Here is a 27,952-nt window from a genome sequence, read left to right as displayed (position 1 = left end):
CGAGCACATCCCGCAGGTTAACTTGCAGGCTCTTTAAGAAAGCACCTCCTTTACATTTGTTTTAAGTCGTTTTCTTCGGAAAGTTATGGAACATTTATAACTAAAACTAAACTGTTGGAGGTGTTATTTAACAGGTAGCTTTCATTTTATTTAATATAATTAGTGTCCAGTCATAGACTAATTAGGTTCAAAAAATTTGTCTCGTAAATTATTCTCTAACTGTATTTTTAGTTTCGTAAATATTTTATATTTAATACTTCATGCATGTGTCTAAATATTCGATGTGATACATAGTAAAGTTTACCTGTATAAAGCAAACGGGGCCTTTGTTGTTGTTGTTTCTAACTACTGGTTTTAATGCGCTTTGCTACTGTTTCAAACTATAGTACTTTATTTCTTTAATGCACTTTGATACTGTTTCAATCTACTCAATCTATTTTAAATTATAAGACATTTGACTTTTTAACACTAAGTTTGACCACTTGTTTTTTTAAAAAAATTGTTTAAAATATCACCTTTTTTTATTGTGGCTTAGTTTATTAATAAAAGTTCTTTAAAAATAATTTAAATTTAACTATATATACACAACTTTTTTAAATAAGATAAGTAGTTAAATTTGAGCTCAAAAAGTTAATTGTTTTATAATTTGTGATTGAGGGAGTACTTGTACTAGTGTCGTGACTGCACGACTATAGTCAAGGAAAACGCGGTGCCTGGGCCATAGGCGGATACAGAGGGTATTCCTGGTATTCCCAGAAATACCCAACTTTTTTATGCACTAAGTATATATAGATATATTTATACATATGTATATTTGATATATTAGCATTTCTATATTAAGGAGCTAATAAAGTTTCTCATTTTTTATATATCCTTATATTCTTTTTTTCCACACAGGTTCTATATTACTTCGATTGTCAAAATTATTCTATTTTATTATTTTTGCAAATTAGAACCTAATTATTATTTCCAGAACACATACATATTGACTCATGCCGTCAAATATCGGTCAAATCATATCTTGCTTCTAAACTCTTTTCCAATATAAATCAGAATATACACATAGCAACATGTATAATAAAATATTCTTTCGTGTGAGTGAACAAGACATGAGTGAGAGGCAATTCTATAATCCCCATTTTTAAATCTCTAACTCTAGTCGGCATGACATGGTAGCGGCATTATTGTTGGCGTGCAGCGCGCTGCATCTACCCTACGCCTACATGGTGACTGGCGAGAGCGCATGTCGGTCATGAGATTAGAGACAACAATTGAGCGCGCGGCCCACCAGACACCCTTACGGGAATACCCAAGGTTTAAATTCTGACTCCACCACTGACATGGGGGCGGCCAGAGGTCTTCCACACCAGAGAGAGAGAAAAAAAAAATAGTTGGTGGTTCGATGGAGAGCAAGCAAAGGACGGAGTGAGCCACCCTCCGCGTACAGACCGGTCCGGATTTACGATCGCGACCGTCACACCGGATTAACCTGCAGTGAGCCGAGGATGCCGGATCCAGTCTCTACGATGCTCCGCGCCCCAGCCGAGCCAGCACCTCTGCCCCCAAGCTTGGGATGACGTGGGCCACCGCTACGTGGCCCGGCGAGGGGTAGCTGGCCGGGCACGTCGTTAAAGCTGGTCGCGTCCAGCGAAATGCTCCGGTCCAAACTGCGGCGCCCATGAATCTTGGAGTGGAGCACGTGTGCTTCGGGCGACCTACTGAACTGCGCGTACGGGCCAGGCCAAATTGGATGTGAGCGAATTGAGGGAGAAGAAGAAATAGGAGACAGATCTTCAGGCGGACGCATGCATGCATGCAGTCGAGGGGATCGCCCAGGTGGGCCGGGGGCGTGACTCATGATCAGTCGACACGATGCGGAGCCGGTGTCGTCAATCCTGTGGACATGGTGCGCTCCGCTGGCTCCGCCCGTCGACCCAAACGCAGCTAAGCAACGTACGTATTTGGCAGAATTGGCTCTTCCGGCAATTAAATCCAGCAGCAGTTTGCAGGAGCAAAACACGGAGATTAGTATTTGGTGGACTTGTTTCGGCAGCTACAAATCAAACACTGATTGACGGACATCGTAGGATAGCTAGCTTGGAGCAACAACTGACGGGCATCGCAAGGTGTCACCAGCTAGCTATATAGTACATAGACAAATTAAACCGAAATAGATATGAGATTATTACCATGGATTTGCAGACTGATTTCCATGTGAAGACGGATCCAGAGTCCACTATCCAACAATTGACTGGCTGGTTGTGTTGGATGGACGGAATAATTAGTGTGAGATCGGCTGGTGGCTAGGCCTGGGCGTTCAGTCTGACCGAATGGTTCTTGGGTCATTTCAAAAGTTCAGTCATCTAGAAATAAGTTTTTTCAAAAGGTCAGTTTCATAACTCAGGCCCAGCAAGTTCGGTCTCAGTTAGTTCGGTTTAGTCTCGATTATGACCGAACTAACTAGACTTAACAAAACAACTACTAAACATTGTAATTTGTAGCAAATTTTTGCAATGTTTTTTTTTCTATTTTAAGGCAAAAATAACAATACAACGTATAGTTTAACAAAGTGATAAAAGTGATGTTTGATAGAAACTCACTAGAATAAATATTATATCATTAACAATAGTCTCAAAGTACACATTACGTCAACAGATCTAAATGTTTAGTTAGTTCGATTGTCCAATACATATAGCCGAACTGACGGTAAGAAGTTTGGGTAGTATGGTCTCGACACCAAACTAGTGACCGAAAACGTCTAGGTCTTCGGTCAATATGCTCAGCGCCATTGGCTGTTGTGATGTTACCAGCGTATTGTGAAGCATAGATGATGGCATTAGGCATCCTATATGCTCTGTGTCCTTAGGATGATAGATCTACCTACATCGTTTGACCACATAATTATCACACGCACCCTGCTCTACAGTGTGGTGGCTACCACCTCATCAGAGGTCATGCCCCATAGGGTGTGATCGCCGGTTGAGCCATGCCTTGCTCCACATGCTAGCGAATGGGTCACGTTGTGGTTTACCGTGCTGAGTCGACACTGCTTTTGTTTTCATTGGAAATCAGAGTTGCATATTGCCATATCTGCTAATCCCTGAATATTGGGTTGTCGACTGTCTTAAAATTTTTGTTGTCGTTGCATGCCCTACAAGGTATCAATGACATTACTTATGGTCAAGCTCTATTTATGGTCGACACCTATTTAGACTGATACCACCCATATTGTCAGTCATCGTCGTCGCACTGGCTCGTAATTTGAGTCCATGCTTATTGCCACCACAACTAACGAAAGGCGTGCAAGCGAGTGCTTGTTGACACGTCTGAGTAGCATTGTCTAGTGCCGGTTCTTGTAGATACATTGGAATAATCATCTTTATAAGTACAATCATTATTAGGGAGCTGGTGATTATGTGTTATTGTGTGCCTCTATTGATGCTTTGAACTTGCACCTCCCTACATGGCTTTGACCACGTCAACCCTAGGTGACAAAATGAGCTATTTTTTACATGAGCTAGTTTTCAACTTATACTCCACTCGCGATATCTACAATGACATCGCTATGATGTGAAGGGGGGTTGCTACCTATTAGTCTTCGGCTTCAAAGTTCTTCTCTAATCTAGCCATTTGCGATGCTCCCGCTACAACTAGAGGGGAGAAGAGAAGGACGATAGAGCCACGAGGACAGATTTTTGAGGATTCAAATAGAGGAATAATGAAAATTTTGGAGGATTAAAATAGAGGAAAATAAAGAAATTTTAAATGATGGAGGAAAAATAAAGGAATTTTGGAGGATTCAATTCCTATATAGATTTTTGTTTTGAGAATCTATATAGAGTTTTTTTAAGGCAACAAAAGAGTGAATCCTCCGAATTCTTTTGAAATTCCTACAAATGAGTTTTTTTATCGAGGAAACCCGATAAAATGAGTTGTCCTATGGAACTTTCAGGCCTTGTATGGATCTGAAAAGTTTTTGGATTTTGACATTGTAGCATTTTTGTTTTATTTGACAAACATTGTCCAATCATTGAGTCTTAAAAGATTCGTCTCACAATTTACAGACAAACTATACAATTACTTTTTGTTTTTATCTATATTTAATGCTCTATGCATATGTCGGAAGATTAGATGTGACAGAAAATCTTAAAAAGTTTTTGGTGCATGTGCCGCAAGATTTGATGTGACGGAGAATCTTGAAAAGTTTTTGGTTTTTAGGCCTTGTTTAGTTCGCAAAAATTTTCAAGATTCCCCGTCACATCGAATCTTTGGTCATATGCATGGAGCATTAAATATAGACGAAAATAAAAACTAACTACACAGTTTACCTGTAATTTGTGAGATGAATCTTTTGAGCCTAGTTACTCCGTGATTGGACAATGTTTGTCAAAAAAAAAACGAAATGCTACAGTAGCCAAAAACAAAATTTTTTGCGAACTAAACAAGGCCTTAGCACCCTAAAAACCAAAAACTTTTCAAGATTTCCCGTCACATCGAATTTTGTGGCACATACATGGAGCATTAAATATAGTTAAAAATAAAAACTAATTGCACAGTTTGCCTATAAATTATGAGACGAATCTTTTAAGTCTAGTTACTCTATAATTGGACAATGTTTGCCAAATAAAAATGAAAATACAGTGTCAAAATCCAAAATCTTTTTGAATCTAAACAAGGCCCAATCTCATGTTTTTCTGCAGCCCAAATTCCCATACGGGCATACGGCCCAGGTGGACTTGAGCGACGCAGGACGGGTCCACCCCTTCCCCGCCTGACACGTCACATACCGAACCCGGCCGCGCCTCGTAGTAGCGACTAGCGACGCGATGACCAGCGCAGCAGCGGCACCCTTTTCTGCGATAAAAAAAAACCCGCGACTCTGGTCAGAGAGAGGGAGGGAGAGAGCGAGCTAGAACCGGCAGGAAGACAAGACAGAGGGAGCGGAGCCGCCGGTAACGTAGGCGGCGGGGGCCATGGCGGGCCGTGTGGCGGGGCGAGGCGGGAGGCCGCTGCTGGGCGGAAGCGGCGGGGGCGGGAAGCGCGGCGGGAGGCCGTCGATGGCGGTCGTGGCGGCGCTGCTGCTGGCGTGCGCGGCGCTGCTCCTGCTCCTGGCGCTCGGCGCGCTATCGCTGCCCGGGGCCTCCGACGGCTCCGGGGGCCGCGGCGTGGGGCTCGCGCGCCCGCGCCCGCGCTCGCACTTCCGCAGATCCACCTTCGACTCGTGCGTTTTTTTGCCCCCCTTCTCCACGATCTCTCTTGCTCGCGCGGTTTTCCCCTGAGATGCTTACTCCTCTGAGGTGCTTACGCGGGTTGGTTGCTCGTGCTTGCGTGCTGCAGGGGGCTAGAGATGCGTGGGGAGAAGGGGGAGCCGTGGACGGAGGTGCTGTCGTGGGAGCCCCGCGCGTTCGTGTACCACAACTTCCTCGTGAGTCCGTTGCCTCATTCGTTTCTGTTTGGGTGGGAAGGACAAGGACCGCATGTTCTACATGCGATTTGCTTCATGCTTTTCGTTCAGGAGATCTTGAGTTTTGTTTTGTTTCAGTTATGTTGAAATCTTGGGTGAGCAGTTGGCGCAGCACCAGGCCTGTTGATACCCTGATTATGGGATCGAAGTTGCTTAGCCCTTTTCGAGATTCCTTGCTCCTTTTTCAGTAACATTTACGGACGCTTTGAGCAAGCCTTTGCCCGAAGTGGTTGTACAAAATTAGTGGCATTTGGTTATGCTGCGAATGAGATGCCGAATTGTGTGGCTCTGTTAACTCTTCCAGATCTGGGCAGGCAGTACTACAGTCAGTGTACTTGAATTGGCTAGTATCCATATGGGATATGGCTGTCATTGAGCTTCACCAAGAGCCCAAGAATTGAAACTGAGCCAGGGGTACTAATCCCCATTTACTGTCAGTGTCAGGCATATTTTGAATTGCCGTTGCCGAAGTGGTGGATCTGGAGTTCATACTCGGGTTTTCAACCATATGGGCTGGATATTTGCTTCGTGTTATGATTATCAATTCACCTGAAATGTTATAGTTATTCTCACTTGCCAAAGGCCCAAATCATTTGAATGATTATTAAGTCATATTTGCTGTTGTAGAGATTGGGTAATAGTATCAGTGTCATGATCAAATTTTCATAATCAACTGCCATCTATTTCCAATCCATTTTAGTTGGCTTCACCAAGCAATCAGATTATGACTGAATTTTATGTTATTCTCAGTCCAAGGAAGAATGTGACCATTTGATTTCACTGGCAAAGCCTCATATGAAGAAGTCAACAGTAGTTGATTCAGCAACTGGAGCGAGCAAGGATAGCAGGTTTGAACATTTAACGAAATTCCAAATTCAGGGATGTTACGTCATCTGCTATGCTCATTTTGCTTCATGGACATATATGCAGAGTGCGGACAAGTTCAGGAATGTTTCTTAGAAGAGGGCAGGATAAAATTATTCAGACAATTGAGAAAAGGATAGCAGATTTCACCTTCATACCTGTAGGTACGTAGTATTCTCTCGATGGGCTTAATGTCGAAGTGTTTGTCTACTATTTTGTGAAGGAAAAAAAAGTATGCTCAACAGACATTTCAACTAGGTTTAATGTTTGGTTGGTGCTGTTTAACACAGGCACACAGCTAGCTTGTACACTTAGTTATCTGCTTCATAGAATGACTTGAAGTCCTTACTAGTGCTCTAATATTCAAATGGTGCCTAACTTTAAACCGCACTTTAGGTCCTGCATTCATCATACAGATAGAATAGCCTGCATTGTGGGACTTGGAAGTCCTGACTATTGCTATAAATGTCGCAGTGAATCACCAAATTGTACTTTTCTAAAGATGTTAACACAATCACAATCTCTGGAAATGCACTAAACTTTGCGCTTCAGTAGATTTAATAGACCCTTGATTGTCAATGTACTTCAGTATGACCTTGGAGGTTTCAATGCTGTACATGTCACTACGTCAGTTCTCACAAAAAACTGCATGATGTGAGGGGAAAACAATGTATGTGCTGATTGTTGCACTAACAAGTACTTCCCCAAATTTAGATTTTTAGAACAGTACAGCTTATGCAGTTTTGCTGACGTGGATGGTTTGACATCTAGGTGTTCATTTTTTTAAAAAAATTATGTAGAGGTATGTACCCAACAATATGATGAGGTACAAAAAGGGGCCTCAAGTAGTAAGTGTCAAGTGTCTATTTCAGCAAATAGAAAATAACAGATACAGCATAATCTGATGGGCACGCCTAAATGTGAATAACAATCAAGTCTTTGAACATTGGTGCCTCTGTGTCTGATTATTTTGTACTGCTGTTTTACTTCAAATGGCATAAGCACCTCTCTTTATTGTTTCCCTGACTTCCGCAGAGCATGGTGAGGGTCTTCAAGTCCTCCACTATGAAGTTGGGCAGAAGTACGAGCCTCACTTTGATTACTTCCATGATGATTACAACACCAAGAATGGAGGCCAGCGTATAGCCACTCTTCTTATGTATCTGTATGTATTACACTGTTGGTATTCTATGATATGTGCCGTTGGTGACCCAGTTGCCCAATTGACATTTTCTATGGCAATTTTTATTTACTAGTTCGGATGTTGAAGATGGTGGCGAGACTGTGTTCCCTTCATCGACAACAAACAGCAGCTCTTCACCATTTTATAATGAGCTGTCTGAATGTGCAAAGGGCGGTCTATCTGTTAAACCAAAGATGGGAGATGCGCTTCTGTTCTGGAGCATGAAGCCTGATGGATCCATGGATTCCACAAGCCTGCATGGTGACATTACTTGATCTTCTGATGCCATGTCATGTTTTCCAACAGGCAGGTGTTATGCCACAGTACACTGATACTTCTATTTTACTTCAAATTTCCTTTAGGTGGGTGCCCAGTGATAAAAGGCAACAAATGGTCATCGACAAAGTGGATGCGCGTTCATGAGTACAAAGCTTAGATACAAGAAGACACAGACCTGAGGTACTAAATTTTGCTCAGAAACCAAAATGGTCCTTATACTCCATTTTTAGTTTGCCAATTGCAAAAGTAGTGCTGGGCCTCTCTCTACCTTGCACCAACAATAATATCCCCAGTATATATTGAAATGCCTGCGGTCAGCTATGAAGATACATTTCAAATTCATTGAAATTTTGTCTGACTCTTTGCAGGTCATGCACCGGTTCAAATTCGTGGACATTTTGGCACATGTCGAGGGTTTCGATTTTCCATAGAGGATTAATTTACACTTCTTCTTTTCTAGCTGTTACGGCAATGTCTTAGGCTCCGTGTTGTACATTAACATGTTATTAGGCTGATGAACATAAACCTGATGATTCAGAGATGGACGTCTTCGGTGTATACTGCCATTGCCCCCTGTTCAAATCAAGATAGGATGTCTTATTGATGTTGATGAAAAGATTTCTTTGTGTGTATGTGGCTATGCTACGCTTTATTTTGGTGTAGTACGTTATACGCGGCAAAACTGAAGAAGCATATACAATATCTTCAAAGTTTTTTTTAGCCTAAACCGAAACAGGATCACTTCGAAAACATTGTTGTTAAGCTTGGATTCTGAGCCTTGTTTAGTTCGCAAAAAAATTTCAAGATTTTTCATCACATCGAATCTTGCGGCACATGCATGGGGTATTAAATTTAGACGAAAACAAAAACTAATTACACAGTTTGCCTGTAAATCACGAGATGAATCTTTTGATTCTAATTAGTTTATAATTGAACAATATTTACCACAAACGAAAGTGCTACGGTATCTAAAATTTTGCCAACTAAACAAGGCCTGAGTGGCTGGAGCCCGTTACTAGTCCTGCGGCGAAGTCCGTTGTTTGGCAGGATAGCAGCGGGCCTCGACAGGAAATCAGCGGCGCCTTACACGCGTTGCTCGGTGCGCGCGACAGACGTGCAGCCATCGCCGGGACGTCCAGCGAACTCGAAAACATTTTATAATATAACCCGAGCACGCGGCAGACATGGGAAACGGCGGTGGGACTGGCGAGAAGACGAAGACGAAGGCGACAGGAGGCCTCACCGGTCGCGAACCCTCCTCCTCCAGCCACGCCTCGAAACGGCGTCGGGGCCTGCGCGGCGAGTCCATGGCTGACCGCTTCTTCCCCAACGACTTTCCCGACTTCGTCGCCGAGGCTGAGGCCTCCGACGGCGACGGCGAGGGGCACCGCCCCGCGGGACTTCGGGGCCTGCTCGAGCTTCCGTACACCAGGCTCTGCGATCGCTTACTCCGCGCCGCGCGCCGCCTCAAGGACAAGGTCCGCCTCGCTAGGCCGCCACTCGCTCTCTCTCTCTCTCTCTCTCGTTTGCTTTGTCGCCGCCCGCCCGCCAGGTGCTCGACTGATTGCTCTTGGCTACCCTCCCTGCAGGTGGTGGAGGAGACGTGGCTGAAAGCCGGGCGGAAGGTGACGGACTACACGCTATACACGGGCTCTCTCGGGACAGCGCTGCTGCTGTTCAAGTCCTTCCAGGTCACTGGAGACCGCGGGGACCTCGCCCTCGCTGCTGACATCGTCCGCGCGTGCGACGAAGCGTCCCGGGGCCTGCCGTAAGATCACCGACCAAGCCCCGGTTTCTTGTTCATGCTTGGTTGCTTTGGTTGGATCTTCTTGTTACTTGTTCATAATTATATGGAGGTGTGTGGCCTGGGTGTGTAAGGCGCAGGTTCTTGACGTTCATATGCGGGAGGGCCGGTGTCTGCGCTCTTGGAGCGGTGATTGCCAAGCATTGCGATGATCAGCTGAGGGTCACTCAATATCTGAGCTCCTTTGATGAGGTGCGGCTTTTGATAAGCATGGTTCTGGGTTTAGGAATCAATTTGTTAACTTTGTATGTGTGATGCCAATGCACTATTACCACTTACCACGTGACTGTAGAACAACAGATGGCACAACTGGTAACTCCTAATCTTTAGACTTCAGCTGTCCTTTGTGATGTTGTAGATAACAGTCACTGAGAAAGTTCCAAATGAACTGCTGTATGGAAGGGTGGGCTATTTGTGGGCTTGTTTGTTCTTGAATAAGCATCTCAGCGAGAAGACGATCCCGGTCGAGCACATTGTATGTTAATGCTGTACTTCTGTTATATAAATTCTCACATGCATTTCGTTTTTAGTTATACTCATGTAAAAGGCACTGAAAATCTTATTGTATCAAACCACTTCAACTGTAGAATTCTGTGGCAAAGGACATCATTATCGAGGGAAGAAATCTTGCAAGCAAGGGGAGTAGCCCGCTGATGTACGAATGGCATGGGAAGAAATACTGGGGTGCTGCCCATGGTCTTGCTGGAATCATGCATGTGCTCATGCACACTGAACTGAAACCAGATGAGCAGGACGATGTAAAGAACACCCTGCGGTATATGATCGAGAACAGGTTTCCTAGTGGCAACTATCCCTCAAGTGAAGGCAATGAATCAGATCGCTTGGTGCATTGGTGTCATGGTGCCCCAGGTGTTGCTCTTACGCTTGCTAAAGCATATGAGGTAATTGCTGCATCTGTTCACACTTGCTCTATTGCATCTCTTATTTGTGTCTGCATGTTTATTCAGTAGACGTTCCTAAGATCTGGCTAGATGTTTAACTAATGAGTGGATCTGTGAATAACTAGTTGGTCTATTGATCTTTAGAGTTCGGATGTGGTCACCATGAGTAACGATATCTGTATTTCAGGTCTTCCATGATGATTATTTCAAGCAAGCAGCTGCAGAGGCTGCTGAGGTTGTCTGGAACCGAGGGCTTCTGAAGAGAGTCGGAATATGTCACGGTGTAAGCGGGAATGCCTATGTGTTTCTCTCACTCTACAGACTAAGCGGCAATGTTGAGTACCTCTACCGAGCAAAGGCTTTTGCCTGCTTTCTTCTGGAGAAAGCTGATCAGCTGATAGCCGAAGGGGCCATGCATGGTGGTGATCGCTCGTTTTCACTGTTTGAAGGGAAGGCGGGGATGGCATACCTCCTCTTGGACATGGTTGATCCATCAGAATCAAGGTTCCCGGCCTATGAACTTTGAGAAACCCAATCTGTACAATTACCCTGTGGTTTGTGAGGCTGTGTGATGATCCAGCACTCTGGAAAACGCTGTGTTTGTGTTCTCTCGTCTACTCTGTAAATGTGTGCTTGGACCTCGGTGACGCCTGCTGTGTTTGTAGATTTGGTGTTCCTGATGTTGCAAACTTGGATCTTCTGTCAAGTATACATGACCATCACATTCTGACTAAAGACGCCATGACCCTAACCACTCACCCGTTTGGGAGGGATTCGGGTGGCTCCGGCTCCCACCTGCATAAATGTTGTTGTGCACTATTCGCTAAAGCTAAAGTTCTCTCTCTTCCCTCTTCCTCTCACAGACGAAGAAGTAGGAGCAGGAGAAGCTAAATTTTTTGGCTTCAGCAGCTCCATTTGTGTCAGTGAGTGAAGAGAAACCAAAGACACCCTCAACCTTCAGCTGACATTATTCCAACTTGGCTTCCTGCTCTCGCCTTGCCATCAGCTTCACCAGCACTCCGTCGGCATTACTACGATCCTGCTGCTCAGGATCGACCCGTAGAGAGTACTACCCAGCCACCATAGTCTCGATCTGTGGAAGAAAAATCAAGACATTGTAAATTTGCGACCATTCTCAATTTCTGAAAGAAAAAAAACTCCAGACATTGCAAATTTGCAATCATTTGGGCCAGCAACCTCGGTTGAGCGATTGTATATATATAAACCAATCAGGCGAACCAGTTCCTACAAAAGAATCGAACAAAACCAGCACAATCAAACAATCCCCAACTCCCAAACAAACCTAGCTGACAAAAGAACATGCAAGATTCGGACTTATGTAGCTTTGGTGTTCATTTGAATTTATCTACCGAATTTGGCAACTATTTAGCAGTATTTTTCTCTCATATTAAATCGGTAAACAGTATTTTTAATTATAGCTTTTCAGCCAAGTGAACAAGTCCGGGATCGCTCAATTGGTGGTGGGTGGGCTTTCGCTCCAAAAGCGATGGGTGGGATATCAATATCAGAACTCAAACGAGAAAATATTAGAATGAAGATATTGTTAGATTAATCATATAATATAATATATTTGTATAGTAAATTTATTTACTGTTTATTTATAAATCTAGTTTAATTTAAAACTGATTGACTTTTCCAAAAGAAAAACGAGATGTGCATCTTGTTCAAGTACAGCTGCCTTCGCGGAGGTTTTCATTCCTGCTCGGTGGAAAAGGATTTGCACGCCACTGGTGTAGTGATACTGATCGATGGATTCTATGGTTGCTGCCTGTCCTGTGTTTGTCCTCTTCTCGTCGGGCCCAAACGACAAGTCCAAGGCAGACAGACACGTGGCGGGCAGACTGACTGTCCATTTCCTCTCCCTATAAAGCTGACGAAACATCTCGGTCGCTGGCCGGCCGGCCTCGAACTCGAAGGGCAAGCAGCAGCAATGGCGCTGGAGATCGAGCACACCCACCTCCCCATCCGCGGCCTCAACCTCCACGTCGCACACGTAGGCAAAGGTGACTCTCTCTGGCTGTATGGCATCATCATCGTTGCTTGAGTTGAGCTGATGGGATCCCCGCAGAGCAAGCAGTCAAGCAGAGTAGCAATCACGAATTCATGATTCATGTGTGGCTGTGTGCTGTTGGTTGGTTTGTGCGTTGCAGGTGACCTGGGCACGGTGGTGTTCCTGCACGGCTTCCCGGAGATCTGGTACTCGTGGCGCCACCAGATGCGGGCCGTGGCCGCCGCGGGGTACCTCGCCATCGCGCCGGACTGCCGCGGGTACGGCCTGTCCGACCAGCCGCCGGAGGACGAGGAGGCCTCCCTTGACGACCTCGTCGCCGACGTGCTCGGCATCCTCGACGCCCTCAGCGTCCCAAAGGTACGCAACAAAGGTCACCAAACGGATGAAAAGGAGCATCCGATTCCAAGAACTGATTGAGTCGTTGCTGCCGCGCGTGCGCGTGCAGGCGTTCCTGGTGGGCAAAGACTTCGGCGCCATGCCGGCGTACGAGTTCGCGCTGCAGCACCCGGACCGCACCCGCGGCGTGGTGTGCCTGGGCATCCCCTTCAGCCCGGTGCCCATGTCCTTGGACGCCATGCCCGAAGGCTTGTACATCCGGCGCTGGCGCGTGCGTAGCACTGACCGCATCGATCACCTCTGAGCTCTCAACTATAGTCTTCTTCTTCTTTATCGAAATCGGCACGACACTGCTGCAGCTGGTGTTCCTTTTTGCTTCTCTTCTGCAGGAGCCGGGGGGCAGGGCGGAGGCCGACTTCGGCCGGTTCGACGTGAGGCGCGTGGTGCGCACCGTCTACGTGCTCTTCTCCGGCGCCGACATCCCGATCGCCAAGGAAGGGCAGGAGGTCATGGACCTGGCCGACCTGTCGACGCCGCTCCCGGCGTGGTTCACCGAGGAGGACCTGGACGCCTACGCCAAGCTCTACGAGAAGTCCGGCTTCGGCTACCCGCTCAAGATGCCGTACAGGTTAGCCGCCGCCGCACTAGCTTCACTCGCCGGCGGAGACTGGAGACTGAAAAGACTCTGATGTTCGTTGCTTTTTTTTTTGGCTTGCTTCCATGGAAAACTGATTGGGCATGCAGAGCTATACACAAGATCCCGAACCGGCTGGACGCCAAGTTCCAGGTGCCGGTGTTCATGGTGATGGGGGAGAAGGACTACTGCTTCAAGTTCCCGGGGTTCGAGACCGCCATGCGCAGCGGCGTCATGAACAACTTCATGCCGGACCTCAAGATCACCTACATCCCGGAGGGGAGCCACTTCGTGCAGGAGCAGCTCCCGGAGCAGGTCAACGACCTGCTCCTCGGCTTCCTCAGTGACCATCCCTCCGCCGCATAAGGAGAAGGGGTGTGAGACTGTGAGAATCGGATGAGAGCAAGTATAATAACGATTTTTAGCCGGCTGGGAGAACTCCACATCGACACGGAAAAAGGCCACGTCGGAGAGAGATTACGGAGCGAGCGTTTCCCATCTCGCCCGCCTGCAGCTCATGGTCCGAGAAAAAATTTATTTCTTGCAGTCGTCTCCCAGCTCGCTATCGGCGAGAAGCCGACGCTTCGCTCTCCCGTCTCTCCCCTTCCTGATCCCGTGCTCCACACCATCTCTCTCGGCGCGAAATCGATGTGCTCTCCCGCCAAATTGCTTCATCGCGCGCCAGATTGGTTTCTCTAGTTGCTTCATCGCGCGCCAAATTGTGATATGGTTCTTGAGCAATTGGTTTCTCTAGTTGCCGTTGCCTGGATCCATGACCGTGTTAATTAGCACATACTCCAACAGGATGTACGTTTTTTTTTGGCAATAAAGATGGTCTTTAATTACAAAAGACATGCAATACATGTTGAAGGTAACTTTACAAAAAAGAGAGAGGCATATTTGGTGTCTATCGAAGTTTCTTTTGCAAGTTTCAATTCTATAAATCTTTTTTTTATTTGATATTTCAATGAGTGTGCACGTGGTCCATGCCAATTGAAATCAACACTAATATTTAGATTTGTTTAGTAAGGAATTTGTAAATTTAGAAATACTATATATACTGCTATAAAATTCTAAAATTTAGAGGTTCAATTTTTTTTTACCAACAAAAAAAATCATCTATAGATTTTTATACTAGCTCCACGTTTCTTACAAAATATATGAATGCATGATAATTATAAGCAACAAAGGTTATAGAGTTGTGGCTATTATTAGTTGTACACCTTTATATAAAAGAACAAGGAACAGGTCAAGTCCAAAAATCTTCTTTTAACTATCCTATTTACATCTCCAAGAGTTTGCTATTCCACTTGGTATACTACAAAATTTGGCAAAAGTTGCAAAAAACGTTCTCCAACAATTTGCTATTCGCACTTGCCAAAATCCTTCACTTGCCAAAACCTTCCTCCGCGCGTGCAGTTCTCCGTGCGGCGAATTCCTTCGCCAAATCACGCGCGGCCTCGCGCGGTGATTCTGTTTTCCTTTGCGCGTCCCTGGGAAGCCTTCGTCCGCATACGCCAGCTTCGGCAGCGCCTTCAGCGCCTTCTTCTTCAGCCAGCTTCGGCAGCGCCTTCTGCGCCCCTGTTGCGGCGGCGGGACCGGGCGCAGCGGGCGACGGCGGCGAGCCCCACAACGCAGATGAGCGCGCAGAGCAGGGCGGCGAGGATCACCACGACATCGGAGTTGCGTCCTCTCGCTGCTGCTCTGGAGGAGGCGCCGCGAGTACGACGGCCGGAGCATCGCCAGCGGCGGGAATCGCGCGCCCGGTGGGTGAGGGGCGTTTCCGTCAAAAGGGAGCAGCGTGATCGATCTCGTCGTCGGCGATCGATGCATGGCGCATAGCAAGCGCGAGATAAAGCCCGGGAGGGCGCACACCAAGGTGGCCGGCGACGACGAGATGCTGCGGACGGGCTTCTACGACGGCACCCCGCTAGAGGGTGGCAAGATCGCCGACTCCAAGCCCGTCGACCTCTTCGCCGCCGCCCGCCGCGTCGCCGAGGCCGACCCGGACTCACAGCAGCAGCAGAAGGAACAACAAGAACAAGCAGACGAGGGGGGGACGACCAACAAGAACAAGAACGTCATCGCGGACAACCCTGCTGCGTCCGGGTGAAGCTTTCGGGTACTGCTGGGCCCATCTTTTGTGGTTTGGTAAGTCTAAATTGGCAAACTCTTGGAGATGCTCTAATATTTCACTTGCCATTTATTTTACAAAGTTGCCAAATATCACAATTTGGCAAGCTAGAAATAGCAAACTCCTGGAGATGATTTGGAAATTTAGCAATCAGAGATAATGGAAAATCTGAATATACAACAACAAAAAAAAGTGTCTCTAATAATTATTGTGAACCAGGCCCGTTTGGTTCCTTTTGTTAAACTTTAACTCTTATCGTATCGAATGTTTTGGATATATATAAACTATTTATAAAACTAAAAACATAAGTAGAGAATAATTTACGAGACGAATCTTTTAAATCTAATTATTTTGTAATTAAATACTAATTATCAAATAAAACAAAAATATTACTATACTTGTTGAACTTACCAAACTTTGGCCTTGTTTAGGCCTTGTTTAGTTCCTGAAAAATTTTGCAAAATTTTTCAGATTCCCCGTCACATCGAATCTTTAGACGCATGCATGGAGTATTAAATATAGATAAAAATAAAAATTAATTACACAGTTTGGTCGGAATTGACGAGATGAATCTTTTAAGCCTAGTTAGTCCATGATTGAACAATATTTGTCAAATACAAACGAAAGTGCTACAGTGTCCATTTCCCAAAAAATTTTGGAACTAAACAAGGCCTTAGTTTCCACCAAAATCCAAAAAGTTTTCAAGATTTCCCGTCACATCGAATCTTGCGGCACATGCATAGAGCACTAAATATAGACGAAAATAAAAACTAATTACATAGTTTGTCTGTAAATCGTGAGACGAATCTTTTGACCCTAGTTAGTTTATGATTGAATAATATTTGACCAAAAAAACCGGTAGCGAAATCTAAAAAAAAACCAAAAATTTCAAGAACGAGTCCGATGGCAAATCTCTCTCCTGCAGTCGTGTTTCCCTCGTCCCGCACCCGCCGAACGCACATCCAAAGGCCAGAGCCACGAGCCCGCCCGCGCCTGCGCCGCCTCCCCTCTCCTTCCTTCTCTCTCCCATTCAAATTTGCATAGCGTTGATTCCACGCCCCGAGACTCCATATCTACCGACGCATCTCCCCATCTCAGAACGCTCAATCCAAACGCGAGCCGCAACCCTAACCCTAGCAACCGAGGCTGATGGCGCGCCCGAGGGGTAAGAAGCGCACAGCGACCCAGGCTGCCGCCACTGGTTCGGTCGAGCCGGAGGCCGCCGCCGGTGCTCCGAGCAAGCCGGAGGCGTCGGCGGCGACGGAGCCGGCAACTCGGGGGCGGGGGAAACGCGTCAAGGCGCCGCCCAGGCCCAAGCCCGAGCCGGAGTACTTCCCCGAGAAAAGAAACCTGGTGAGTTTGTTTTCTAATATGGCATGGCCCGGGTTTGGTTTTTGGTATCCCCGAGTAGTCGTTTGGTCCTGATCTGATTAGCTCGCGGGCGGCTTCGCTTTCGATTGTTGCTCTAGCGGCAAGATTCGCAGCGCTTTGACTGGTCGGGAAAACCGGTGATGATGGCTCCATTCTGCCGCCGGTAATGCTCAATTGTGGCATTCCACGGTTATGTAGGATTATTTATACTTGGGTTTTACTATTGGATTCTCCTCATCTGAGTAGGAAATCGCAATGCAGTACCGTGGTGTTAGGTATTCGTTATTGATGAAAATTTTCAAATCTGTGTGCTTTCCAATGCAAGTGTGCAGTTTGATAGGTCAACCATTTTCTTCTGTCCATTGTTTGCGGCTGATATATGAGGCTTGAGAACCATGTATGATTATACCACTAAAATGGTGTTTAAGGTTAGAAGCATTTTCTTGCATGCTGGCTCGACCAGGTTTATTTTTGGAAAGTACCATAACGATTTAGATTGTGCTTGGCTGCCTTGAATGATGACTTTGCTATTTATGTTACATGCATTTTGACTAATGACTTTTTTGGTTTTGCTATGTTCAGGAGGATCTATGGTTATCTGCTTTCCCTGTTGGCACTGAGGTTTGCTCTCATCCCTGCCTTCTTTAATTTCTAGTAGTGTGTATGTTAGTGATCCACATTTGGACATAGCTCTCATCTTTCCTTAACAACTTATATAAGTTGCCATATCATCTGCAGTGGGAACACATCGATAAGGTAAAAGAGTTCAACTGGAGCTTCGAAAATTTAGAGGTATGGTGGTCAAAGTTAGTCTTTCAATCCATTTTGTTTTTTGAGTGTTCAATTCCACCTTCACGGTGATATGTGGTTGTTGTTGGTGAACAGAAAGCCTTAGAAGAAGCGGGAGAGCTTCATGGAAAGACAGTTTATATGTTTGGAAGCACCGAGCGTATGTGCTAATTAATTTGCTATCATTAATCCTTGATGCATGTTTGTTAATCTTTGTAATGTATTTCACACCAGTGCTATCTGTGCTAATTAATCTCAATTTTATCTTTAAGAGCTATTTGTTTAATAAATTCGACAATTCTATATGTGCAACACTATTTATGTGCTTGATTCATAAAGTGGATTTTAGTATAGGCCATCTGTTTTATTTGTTTACTAGTTTTACAAGGCTGTTGATTATTGATTTATTGTTCCATACAAGACTAATTGGCTCCTGTTGTCATGCAGCCCAGCTATTGGATGTCAATGGCGAATCAAAGATGGTGTTTATCCCAGTTGTAGTTGCTGTAAGTTCTTGTCTACCCTTTGGGCTGGACAGTTACCCTGTGTGTATATTTACTCCACGATTTTGAGTTCCAAAACATGTTATTAGAAACATGCGCTATTGAAAATAGGCCCTGTAGTTCCACATCATCTTATGATAAACATCTCTCTCTCTCTCTCTCTCTCTCTCTCTCTCTCTCTCGGGATTACTCTGCTTTTATTGAAAGCAAATAAGGCTCACCATACACTTGCCAGCTAACTGCTAGCCATATAAGCAAACCACACAACCGCTGGACATGAAAATCTGTTCATCTAGGTCATGGCCATGCCATCTAAACAATTAAACATTTCTGTCTTTGCATTAGTAAACAATGCATACCATCTCTGGTGCAATGTTTTCTGGTCGGCTGGTCGATCCTGGTCGACCTGGGACCGACCAGGTGATTAATCGCGATTAATCAGCGACCAGGTCGATTAATCGACCCTGGTCGTCCCTGGTCGTCCAGGCATATCAGCTGGTCGACCTATATATATACCTCTATATACACACTTTATTATACACAATAAAGGAAGCATCAAGACTGCATTAGTGTAAACCAACATTCCTCTTCATCTTTAACTTGTGCTGGCACCTCTAGAACAGTCCTTGAACTATTTTTGATGTAAACCAACATCTTCTTCTTAACTATTTCTGGAGAACTGGGACAACCAACAACATCTCCATACCCCCCACATATCTGCCCAGTCAAAAAAGCCCAAAAACAGAGTACACAACCTGGTCGTCCATGTCCTAATCGAACGATTAATCGCGATAAGTGGATGACTAATCGGACGACCAGATTTTTGGTCGACCTGGTCGGGTCGGACCTCCTAATCGAGCACTCCTGACCGACCAGGACGATTAATCGCGATTAATCGGACGACCTGAAAACACTGCTCTGGTGTGTGTGTGTTGCTTGCAGTTTTTATTTGGTACTATCAATTGCACAGCATTGAAAACATGCCAGTCTTTAAGATTAAAAATTTTGACAAACATTTTGAAAGTAAAAAAGGGAAAGAGGCTTAATCTAGCTTGTCCATTGATATTACCTAGGTAACTATATTTTGGTAGGCAAATTTAATACCTTATATTATTTTGTTCTTTATTATATAATAATTTTGAGGTTTTTGGTTGGTGATCTTTTCCTTTTCATTGGTGTTTTGACTCTAATATGCAGTGACAAGTGTTGCTTTTTATATTTGTAGTTTATGGTGGCTCGATCAAACAATTTGTTTATGGATCAAATATTTTGCTAGCTATCTCTGAGTGGTGGGACTCATTTAACACTTGAACTCGATTTGCAGGTAGACTGTCCTTTACCTCCTTCAGATAAAATTGGGATAAACTCTGTCCAAAGGGAAAATGAGGAAATAGTGCCAATGAAGGCTATGAAGATGGCATGGGTGCCTTATGTTCCCCTTGAGGACCGGTACTTTTGTATTATCATGTTGAACGATATTTGCTGCTTGTTGTTTTCATTATATATATGTGTACCTTTTCTCCTAAGTCATTGCAACTTATTTTTCTAACTTTGGCTTTGCTTTGTTTGTAGGCTTAGCAGGATTGACAGTTTGAAAACAAAAATATTCACTCTCACATGCACGCAGCGAAGGTTAATAATATGGATTTATGATTCTGGAATTTCATGCTTTAGAATTTATGTTTTTATTTCTGTTGTTTATTTGTTAACATGTCATATTGGTGCTCATCTGTTGTTGTGTTATATATATTTTTTTTCAAGCACTCCTGTGACCGCTGGTTCAAGTTACAAAATCTCTGGTTTATGCCTTTTATAGGTCTGCACTGAAGCATCTCAAAATTGAGAGAGTCAAGAAGTTTGACTACTGCATGCCTTGTAAGCTCAGTCGACTTTGTGCATAATGTTCTATGATGCTGCAACTATATCTTAGTTAAATGGCCGCAATGCAACTCTATGTCGTTAATTCATTGGAATGGCAGTTGAAAATGTGTCCATGAGTCTTCTGAACTCTCTAGTCTCTACTTAGTTGGCTGATTGTTGTGCTGTTTATGTCTTGAAATTAACTTTTGTAACATGAGTGTTGTACTCGTTTTGTAGTCATGTTTTGTAGTGTCCACGTATGTTTTTTGTTATAAAAATCCCTAGGCAAGCGCTGAAGTGGCACATAGGGCGCGATGTCCACCTAAACCTAGGCATAAATCATAAGCTAGGTGGGACGGTGGTGCTTAGGAACTGTCTAGGTGGCTGAGGTCAACACCTTCTAAAACATCACGGGCAATCATTTGAAATAACCTAACATTCCCACTGAACCCTTATACAGCCGTACCTGTGCTCTGGTATATTCACAGCACTGTTATCAAATCATCTAATTGATTCTAGTCGCCATGGCACTGATCAGCCTGACTAATCGTAGTGCATAACTGATTGCCATGGCACCGATCAGCTTGACTAATCGTGATTAGTCGGATGACTTGATAACATTGATTCAGACATCCTCGAACTAGTATGTCAGTTTAAATATTTATGGCATTATCTGGTTTTATGTTTTCTTCGTGAGTAGTCTTGTCATTTGTGTATGAACCTTGTCTATCATCTCTGCAGATTATATGCCACTGCAACCTCTTGAAGACGAAAATGACACAGTTATCAATTTCGTATATCCTCTAGAACCCCCGGTAAGATTCCTTACTTATTTCAGTGAAGAGTGTTACCTAATCGTTTCAAATCGATATGTAAGGTTTGGGCTGTTTGAAAATTTTCCTTTATTGTGTGCAGTGACAATAAATTTGCTCACCGCCTCATTGTGGTTTCCACTTAACAATTTTATTAGTTGGTCCTTCCAACATTGTGCCTCCTAATTTATGCATGAGTTTTGGTTTCTTATAGTTGTAGATTGTTGTCATGAATCACTGTGTTTACTTTGTGCTGCTTGCAGATAGTAGATGAGTTTGACTGGGAAATGGATGATTACAAGGTTTGTGTTGAAATGTGTTATGTTCCACTCAATATACTAGAGTTGCTACCCATGAAAGTGCATTCTTGTTGAATGGCTTCAATTTTTGTCTTGCAATGCAGGGTTTTGCAGATCAGAAAGTTGAAGAAGGTTGGCTGCCAGAGGGTGAGAAAGAAAAATTCAAGGTTCTGCATTTCTTTTTGCTTAATCTGTGGCTAGGCCAAATCTTCAGGGATTGGTTACATTTGTCTATTAAACTTACATTTTGCTGCCACATTTATTTGATAGGAGTTCCTGAAGGAGAAGGTTAGAGAAAGGAAGAGAGAACTGAAACAGGTTCACAATCATGGGAATTATTTATTTTATTCACAAGAGACTTGTTGCATTAGTATTCAATGTTTCCACAAACTTATGTAGGCTAAAGAAGCCAGGAAGAAAGCTATTGATGACATGGATCCTAAGATGAAAGAGGCATTCGAGAATATCAAATTTTACAAATTTTATCCTGTGAAAACCCCAGACACGCCTGATGTAAACAAGGAAAAGGTATGCAGTGCTGCTGTTAAGCATTCCTCAGTTAAAGCATAACTGAGTTCATTTAATTTTGTACCTATTGTTTTCTGCAGGCTAGGTACATCAACAGATACTACATGCATGCCCATTATGTGATGTGATGACTTTCCTGATCTCACATGCTCAGATATCATGGAATGTGGGAGGTAAGGTTCTTTCTGTTGCTGCATTGATGTCAGTTTTTAAATTTTATTTTTTCCATGCCCTAAGTTAAGCTTTTGAAGTGTTGATCGTTATGGAAAAAAATAAGGCGCGCCAAAATGGCTAGTTCTGTTGTGAAAGTTCAGTAATGATTCTGTTTTAGAAGGTTATGCATGCAATGCCCTGCTGATTGTTCTGTGAATCTATTCGAGATATGTATAAGTTTATTAGAGATATGTTGGGCTTATACATCTCTAATAAACTTATACATATCTCTAATAGAATCTCTAGTCCCATGCTATTAAGTACTGTTAACTGGGTGGGTATACAACTAATCATAGATTTGTTTGGAATTTATTTCTGTTACAACCATTGGTCATTCATTGCTTTGTTACCTTCCTAGTAGTTCTTAAATATAATCATTCTTCATGAAAACATATTAGTTGCGTTAATGTGATTTGCAAACTTATCTGCTGTTTAAATTGCAGACCGTATACTTGTATGCTATCCTATCTGCTGACATATGTATAGACAGACTCGAGGTCATTCATGCATTGGGCTGGCCTCCATGTGCATTTTGATTCTTTTCAAGTATTATCTGTAATTCTTAAAAGTTGAACCTATGCTATGATTTTTTATTTTATTATTATTTCAAAAGTATAGTGATCTATTAGCAGTTTGATTTCATGTGATGCATCTTTCTAATGTTCTTGATAGTGATTTTCTCAATGAAATAATTGGTTACATGATGTTTTTGGTCATATCCAGGTAGCTGCTAATGGAGATTGACAGCCTCAGAGAAGGATTTGATTGAGTTGCTGAAAAACGTTTGTTATCTTCTGCTAAAGCTCTGGAAGCTGTTGATCAAATAGTGAATGAAGTTGAGCAGGCTATTGTGAAGCTGCAGTTGATGAATACAAATTCTACTGGAAATGTTGACCACCCATCCAACCTTGCAGAACTGAAAGCTAAGCTGAATAAAGGAGCTCAATGCTGCCCTGAGCAAAATATTTCAAGCTCCTTGAGAAGTCTTCCAATCCAGATATATCTAAGGCATACAGAAATGTGGATTGTGAGGTTCATACAGTAAACAATATCATAGCGAATCATTTCTACCGCCAAGGCCTCTTTGATCTTGGTGACATGTTCGTCCATGAATGTGGGGAATTAGGTGGAGCTTCCTTGAAGCTACCATTTCAGGAGATGTACTATCCTTGAAGCCATGAAAGCGTAAAACCTTGAGCCTGCCCTTTTTTGGGCTGCCAAAAACCATGACCAGCTGTTGCAGAATGTGTCTATGCTGGAGTTCAAGCTTTATCAGCTTCAGTTTGTTGAGATACTGTCCAAAGGAAGTAGGGGTGAGGCCAAAGATGAGGCTCTTTTATATTCTAGGATAGGACTCACTTTGGTCCCCTTGGCAGCCGTGCACAAGGAAGAATTCCAGAAGCTAATGGCTTGCCTTCTATGGGTTGGCCGGCTGGATCAATCCCCATATTCTGAGTGTCATCCACGCATGCGGAGAAGCTAGCTGAGTAGCAGCTCACCTATCTGTTCGCTTGGGCTTGGGCTTATCAGCCAAATCTGTTAGCCATTCAGTAGTGTTTTTCTCTCACAATAAATCAGCCAACAGTACTATCTGTAGCCTTCTGGGCCAGTCTAGGGAGAGCCCAGTGAGTGTTGCAGTATCAGCTGGTTTTCAAGGACTACCAACTCTGCTGAAGTCATGGCTGCGAAGAAGCAGGAGTGGCAAGTTATGAAGCAGCTCCCTGTCCCCATAGACATCGAGACAGAATTCCAGTATCAGTCTTCGTGTGCCCGGTGCTCAGGGGGCAAGTCCAGTGACGAGAACCCCAAATGTGGATACCTTGTGGACATGTCTCCAAGCAGTCCATCATGAAGCTGTCGAAAAGCAGCTCGAGGCTCTTCAAGTGCCCCTACTGCCCCTCGGAGGCTGTGGCGTCGCATTGCAAGCAGCTGCATTTCTAGATGTTGGTACATGCTTGACCTCCTGTTCCTTGTTGCACGAGTCCAATAGCTTATGTGTGTCTGTAATATAAACATGGTTTCGTCTGTATTACTAATCTGTACAGTGTTGCTCAAGTCTCTTCTGGAGATTCAAGGAATTTGAAAGTGTTTGTGCATGAGTGGACTGTTTGGGACTATCTCATCTCCTGGTGCTACAACCATGTAGGCTGTTGACTACAGTACCATGTTATGCTGATTGATTGAAACTGTATTCTTTATTTGGTGGTGGCATACAATACGACACCAGTAGGATCATCGCAAGAGTGAGATGTGGTATATAAATAAACACGACGCCTTCACATCTGCCGTTGTTGCTATTTGCAACACTACAGATGTGGCTTTATTGAAGAAACGCAGATGAATTAAACCAGCACGGGGTGATTCTGTAAACATTTTGCTAGTGGAGAGGTTGAAACTAAATGTTATGTTTTATCATGTCTCAGTTTCATCCGCATCCTATTTTGAAAAAAAAAGTGCGAAAGAGTTTCATCTTTATAAAACTTTTTTTTTGTTTCTATGAAATTCTTATCATCTCTCTTCATTAATACGGTGTCATATCAGCATACTTAATGCTCATGAAACTCTGATAAAATTCTATTAAGACTGGCCTAAGAGTGTCACATAAGAGCAACTTATAGTCAAGTTAATGCTGATGTGGAGGAGAGAAGATAGCATAGAGATGATAGTTTGGCTCTTAATGCAAGCACCAAGCTGGACACGGATGCATAGATAGCGGTGGGCCCAAATAGTAAGTGTTATGAAGAGCAATAGAAAAGAGAAGGTGTCTTAAAGGTAAGACAAGTTACTGTATAACTTGACTCTAATCACTTGGCTTATAGTCAAGCACTTAGTTCTATTATTAATCTTGCTCTAAGCAAGAAGTTTAGTAGCTGAAATAGCTCCATTTCCAAAGACAGGTATTCTAAGGGTCCACCTCCACAAATTGATCAATAAAGACAGATATTTTAAAAAGTTAAACTCCTAGAAATAGTTGTCTAAAAAAGTAATCCATAACTTTCTCGTATAAGGTTGGATTAACAAGGTGGTCATCCTACCATTGATATAAAATCTTTGCTCTAGTAGTGTGGTATTTTATGGCTGTTTTGTATTTGGTTCGGATCTCCCGACTCCCATCTTCTGTCGCTTGCTATTTGATTGGACTCATAGAGTCGCTTGTGAGATAAGATGACGAAAGGAGTTCTCTAGGGAGGATGCGGCCGAAGTACTTGACCAAACTGTAGCAATAGACCTCAGAGATGAGACGTACAAAATTCAACGTACATTTATCGAGTTTCTTCGTATCACACATCTCAATTCGAAACTGTTTTGAAATATATGTTTGCACAATCTTCAAAGCGAATCCAATGAATGAAAGAGTGAGGCCATGTGCCCTTTTTTGGGAAAAAAAAACGCCTTCTTAAAAGTCTTTTCATTTGTAGGGTTGCATGCTCTCATGCTCAGCAGCAGAGCAGCTAAAGGTTTCTTGATCTGCCTCTGCCGATAGATCCGTTGGATAAGATGAGAACATGTGATTCTGAAACAAAATGGTCACTACGTGATTCTTCCCACGTGATTCTGAAACAAAATGGTCGGCAAACGAGGGATCGGAAGAGATTTTCTTCATGAAAAAAATAGCCTTCCCATGTGGAGAGTGGAGTCGAGAATCAGGTGACTGACAGAAATTTCTTAACCATCATGTGATTCTTCTGAAACAAAATACATTAATCAGCACGAGGGACTGGCAGCCAAATACTTAATCATGCATTCTTTAAAAAAATAGTTAATCATGCATCTGTTTCAGGACAAGCAGACAGAGGGAGACGCGTCGGAGAGGCGCAGAGCAGCAAGTGACCACTCACCACTCACCAGCCGTTGATGCGCGCAGCCCTAGTATAAAGCTGAAGCACCTCGCCCTCTGTCCGGCATCGAAGAGCAAGCAGGCGAAGCAGCAATGGCGCATCAGGAGATCGAGCACACCCAGCTCCCCGTCCGCGGGATCAACCTCCACGTCGCTCAGGTCGGCAAAGGTGAGAGCGAGTCCGAAGTCCTCTCTCCTCTGTCCTTCTGCTGCGTGATCGCTGGCTGCAAATCCGGCCGTGTTCCATTACTCTCATGCTCGCGGCGTCGCCATTCTTGGCTCGTTTAATTCGTGGCAGCAGGTGACCTGGGCACGGTGGTGTTCCTGCACGGCTTCCCGGAGATATGGTACTCTTGGCGCCACCAGATGCTGGCCGTGGCCGCCGCGGGGTACCGCGCCGTCGCGCCGGACTGCCGCGGGTACGGCCTGTCCGACCAGCCGCCGGTGAACGAGGAGGACTCCTGGGTCTGGGACGACCTCGTCGCCGACGTGCTCTCCATCCTCGACGCGCTCTCCGTCCCAAAGGTAAGAGTAAGAAACGGATCGGATGAGAGAATTTCGCAGTGACCGTGTAGTACTGATCGATTCGATGCGTCGTCCACTCGAACGTTCGTGCCCGCAGGCGTTCTTGGTGGGCAAGGACTTCGGCGCCGTGCCGGCGTACGAGTTCGCGCTGCAGCACCCGGACCGCACCTGCGGCGTGGTGTGCCTCGGCATCCCCTTCAGCCCCGTTCCCTTCTCCTTCGACGACGCCATGCCCGAGGGCTTCTACGTCCTGCGCTGGGGTGTACGTGCCTGCCACCTCTGAATATAATCTCCGATGTTTGGAGTAGCTGCTCTGCTGGGTTCTCCGATTTCTGGTCGCCATCATCAGTTCGTTCCTTTTTTTTTTCTGCAGGTGCCTGGCAGAGCGGAGGCTGACTTCGGCCGGTTCGACGTGAGGCGCGTGGTGCGCACCGTCTACGTGCTCTTCTCCGGCGCCGACATCCCGATCGCCAAGGAAGGGCAGGAGATCATGGACCTGGCCGACCTGTCCACGCCCCTCCCGGAGTGGTTCACCGAGGAGGACCTGGACGTCTACGCCAAGCTCTACGAGAAGTCCGGCTTCCGCTACCCACTCCAGATGCCATACAGGTGAGAGCAGTGGCCCATCGTCTCATCACGCTACTCCATGCCGGTTGCCAAGCTGTACAGCACAGGACAGAACTGCAGCAGATTTACCGCTTGCTGATTGGGCAGGTCTTTACACAAGATGCCGAACCGGCTGGACGCCAAGTTCCAGGTGCCGGTGTTCATGGTGATGGGGGAGAAGGACTACTGCTTCAAGTTCCCGGGGTTCGAGACCGCCATGCGCAGCGGAATCATGAACAACTTCATGCCGGACCTCAAGATCACCTACATCCCGGAGGGGAGCCACTTCGTGCAGGAGCAGCTCCCGGAGCAGGTCAACGAGCTCCTCCTCGACTTCCTCAAGGCCAAGGGCCACCCCGTCGCATCGTGAGAATTGATTGGCATCTGTTGCCATCGGATGATGCTTGGCCCTGGTCTGAATTTTCTTTATGCGTCTTGTTGAATTGATTGATTTGGGGATGCTGTACTATCTCAACTCGCGATTATGTTGGAGCAATTTGCTTGACGGACATTATTGGTGCTTCGCCTGTGCAGTGAACTGATGGAAAGAATGAAAATGAAGTGTGAAGCATCTCGGTTCTAAATTTCTGCTTGGCCTCCCATCATATCGGACAAGCGATGCCTCTTTTTTTTTTCTGACCCGTTTTCCTGTTATCCAAAAAAATAATTCTGCGGGAAATCAGCTTTCGCTCATCTGGTTGGGGAAATATGTTCATGAATCCCTGTCACTCAGATTCCAGTCCTCTTCAACTTAATTTTAGGTGCATATTTTCTTCTTAACGAAAATCACGCGTTCCCTGGATGTTGGGTTTCATTTTGCGTTTACTAGTGACCTAGGAGTATGCAACAAACGTTCACAGAAAGCACATATGTTTTCTTGCTACAGTCAATAAAATTTGAGGATGTTACATAGGCTTTGCTGGTCATCAAACCAATCACTCCCTTACGTGTTCAATATATAACAGGTTCAATTCTA

General features: G+C 44.7%; 5 protein-coding genes and 1 pseudogene across 8 annotated transcripts; all 6 read left to right on the top strand.

Annotated features, from left to right (window-relative positions):
* Window positions 4,843-8,422, top strand: LOC8065808 (probable prolyl 4-hydroxylase 3). The gene is made up of 8 exons (XM_002466963.2): window positions 4,843-5,221; window positions 5,338-5,425; window positions 6,215-6,312; window positions 6,395-6,492; window positions 7,364-7,493; window positions 7,585-7,772; window positions 7,874-7,970; window positions 8,159-8,422. Exons 1-7 carry the CDS (start codon window positions 4,974-4,976, stop codon window positions 7,945-7,947), a joined length of 924 nt encoding a protein of 307 aa, XP_002467008.1. The 5' UTR covers window positions 4,843-4,973; the 3' UTR covers window positions 7,948-7,970; window positions 8,159-8,422.
* Window positions 8,852-11,231, top strand: LOC8065807 (lanC-like protein GCL2). Of its 3 annotated transcripts, none has more exons than XM_021451121.1 (6): window positions 8,863-9,268; window positions 9,380-9,558; window positions 9,669-9,786; window positions 9,953-10,069; window positions 10,182-10,496; window positions 10,684-11,231. In XM_021451121.1, exons 1-6 carry the CDS (start codon window positions 8,975-8,977, stop codon window positions 11,020-11,022), a joined length of 1,362 nt encoding a protein of 453 aa, XP_021306796.1. In that variant the 5' UTR covers window positions 8,863-8,974; the 3' UTR covers window positions 11,023-11,231. The 3 variants fall into 3 exon arrangements, with proteins under 3 accessions (XP_021306795.1, XP_021306796.1, XP_002467007.2); XM_002466962.2 differs by having other exon boundaries at window positions 8,867-9,268; window positions 9,675-9,786; XM_021451120.1 differs by having other exon boundaries at window positions 8,852-9,558; window positions 9,675-9,786.
* LOC8065806 (AB hydrolase superfamily protein YfhM) lies at window positions 12,247-14,352 on the top strand. Its single transcript, XM_002466961.2, has 5 exons — window positions 12,247-12,520; window positions 12,668-12,885; window positions 12,974-13,135; window positions 13,254-13,492; window positions 13,609-14,352. Exons 1-5 carry the CDS (start codon window positions 12,448-12,450, stop codon window positions 13,862-13,864), a joined length of 948 nt encoding a protein of 315 aa, XP_002467006.1. The 5' UTR covers window positions 12,247-12,447; the 3' UTR covers window positions 13,865-14,352.
* LOC8065804 lies at window positions 16,602-24,092 on the top strand. The gene is made up of 15 exons (XM_002466959.2): window positions 16,602-16,985; window positions 17,586-17,624; window positions 17,742-17,795; window positions 17,889-17,952; window positions 18,240-18,298; window positions 19,620-19,744; window positions 19,868-19,927; window positions 20,112-20,170; window positions 20,897-20,970; window positions 21,231-21,269; window positions 21,371-21,433; window positions 21,537-21,584; window positions 21,666-21,794; window positions 21,875-21,967; window positions 22,731-24,092. The coding sequence occupies exons 1-14, from the start codon at window positions 16,782-16,784 to the stop codon at window positions 21,920-21,922; spliced, it is 1,065 nt and encodes a 354-aa protein (XP_002467004.1). The 5' UTR covers window positions 16,602-16,781; the 3' UTR covers window positions 21,923-21,967; window positions 22,731-24,092.
* Window positions 22,741-24,127, top strand: LOC110430155 (annotated as a pseudogene).
* Window positions 25,852-27,562, top strand: LOC8065801 (epoxide hydrolase B). 2 transcript variants are annotated; one of them, XM_021447238.1, is made up of 5 exons: window positions 25,852-26,014; window positions 26,144-26,370; window positions 26,468-26,632; window positions 26,744-26,979; window positions 27,085-27,562. In XM_021447238.1, the coding sequence occupies exons 1-5, from the start codon at window positions 25,939-25,941 to the stop codon at window positions 27,344-27,346; spliced, it is 966 nt and encodes a 321-aa protein (XP_021302913.1). In that variant the 5' UTR covers window positions 25,852-25,938; the 3' UTR covers window positions 27,347-27,562. The 2 variants fall into 2 exon arrangements, with proteins under 2 accessions (XP_021302913.1, XP_021302918.1); XM_021447243.1 differs by having other exon boundaries at window positions 25,856-26,014; window positions 26,147-26,370.

This window comes from Sorghum bicolor, chromosome 1 (genome assembly GCF_000003195.3).
Source record: "Sorghum bicolor cultivar BTx623 chromosome 1, Sorghum_bicolor_NCBIv3, whole genome shotgun sequence".
Taxonomy (NCBI): Eukaryota; Viridiplantae; Streptophyta; class Magnoliopsida; order Poales; family Poaceae; genus Sorghum; species Sorghum bicolor.
The sequence above is the reverse complement of the archived record's forward strand: the minus strand, read 5'-3'. Positions and strand labels throughout refer to the sequence as shown.

Excerpts from the sequence above, each read along its gene's own strand:
- LOC8065804 (XM_002466959.2), top strand. The coding sequence starts at position 16,782 with ATGGCGCGCCCGAGGGGTAAGAAGCGCACAGCGACCCAGGCTGCCGCC. Across the intron at positions 16,986-17,585 it reads TCCCCGAGAAAAGAAACCTG|GAGGATCTATGGTTATCTGC; the intron begins GTGAGTTTGTTT and ends TGCTATGTTCAG. Across the intron at positions 17,953-18,239 it reads TATGTTTGGAAGCACCGAGC|CCCAGCTATTGGATGTCAAT; the intron begins GTATGTGCTAAT and ends GTTGTCATGCAG.
- LOC8065806 (XM_002466961.2), top strand. The coding sequence starts at position 12,448 with ATGGCGCTGGAGATCGAGCACACCCACCTCCCCATCCGCGGCCTCAAC. Across the intron at positions 12,886-12,973 it reads ACGCCCTCAGCGTCCCAAAG|GCGTTCCTGGTGGGCAAAGA; the intron begins GTACGCAACAAA and ends GTGCGCGTGCAG. Across the intron at positions 13,136-13,253 it reads TGTACATCCGGCGCTGGCGC|GAGCCGGGGGGCAGGGCGGA; the intron begins GTGCGTAGCACT and ends TCTCTTCTGCAG.
- LOC8065801 (XM_021447238.1), top strand. The coding sequence starts at position 25,939 with ATGGCGCATCAGGAGATCGAGCACACCCAGCTCCCCGTCCGCGGGATC. Across the intron at positions 26,633-26,743 it reads TCTACGTCCTGCGCTGGGGT|GTGCCTGGCAGAGCGGAGGC; the intron begins GTACGTGCCTGC and ends TTTTTTCTGCAG. Across the intron at positions 26,980-27,084 it reads CCACTCCAGATGCCATACAG|GTCTTTACACAAGATGCCGA; the intron begins GTGAGAGCAGTG and ends CTGATTGGGCAG.
- LOC8065807 (XM_021451120.1), top strand. The coding sequence starts at position 8,975 with ATGGGAAACGGCGGTGGGACTGGCGAGAAGACGAAGACGAAGGCGACA. Across the intron at positions 9,559-9,674 it reads GAAGCGTCCCGGGGCCTGCC|GTTCTTGACGTTCATATGCG; the intron begins GTAAGATCACCG and ends TGTAAGGCGCAG. Across the intron at positions 10,497-10,683 it reads CGCTTGCTAAAGCATATGAG|GTCTTCCATGATGATTATTT; the intron begins GTAATTGCTGCA and ends TCTGTATTTCAG.
- LOC8065808 (XM_002466963.2), top strand. The coding sequence starts at position 4,974 with ATGGCGGGCCGTGTGGCGGGGCGAGGCGGGAGGCCGCTGCTGGGCGGA. Across the intron at positions 6,313-6,394 it reads GGAGCGAGCAAGGATAGCAG|AGTGCGGACAAGTTCAGGAA; the intron begins GTTTGAACATTT and ends ACATATATGCAG. Across the intron at positions 7,494-7,584 it reads GCCACTCTTCTTATGTATCT|TTCGGATGTTGAAGATGGTG; the intron begins GTATGTATTACA and ends TTTATTTACTAG.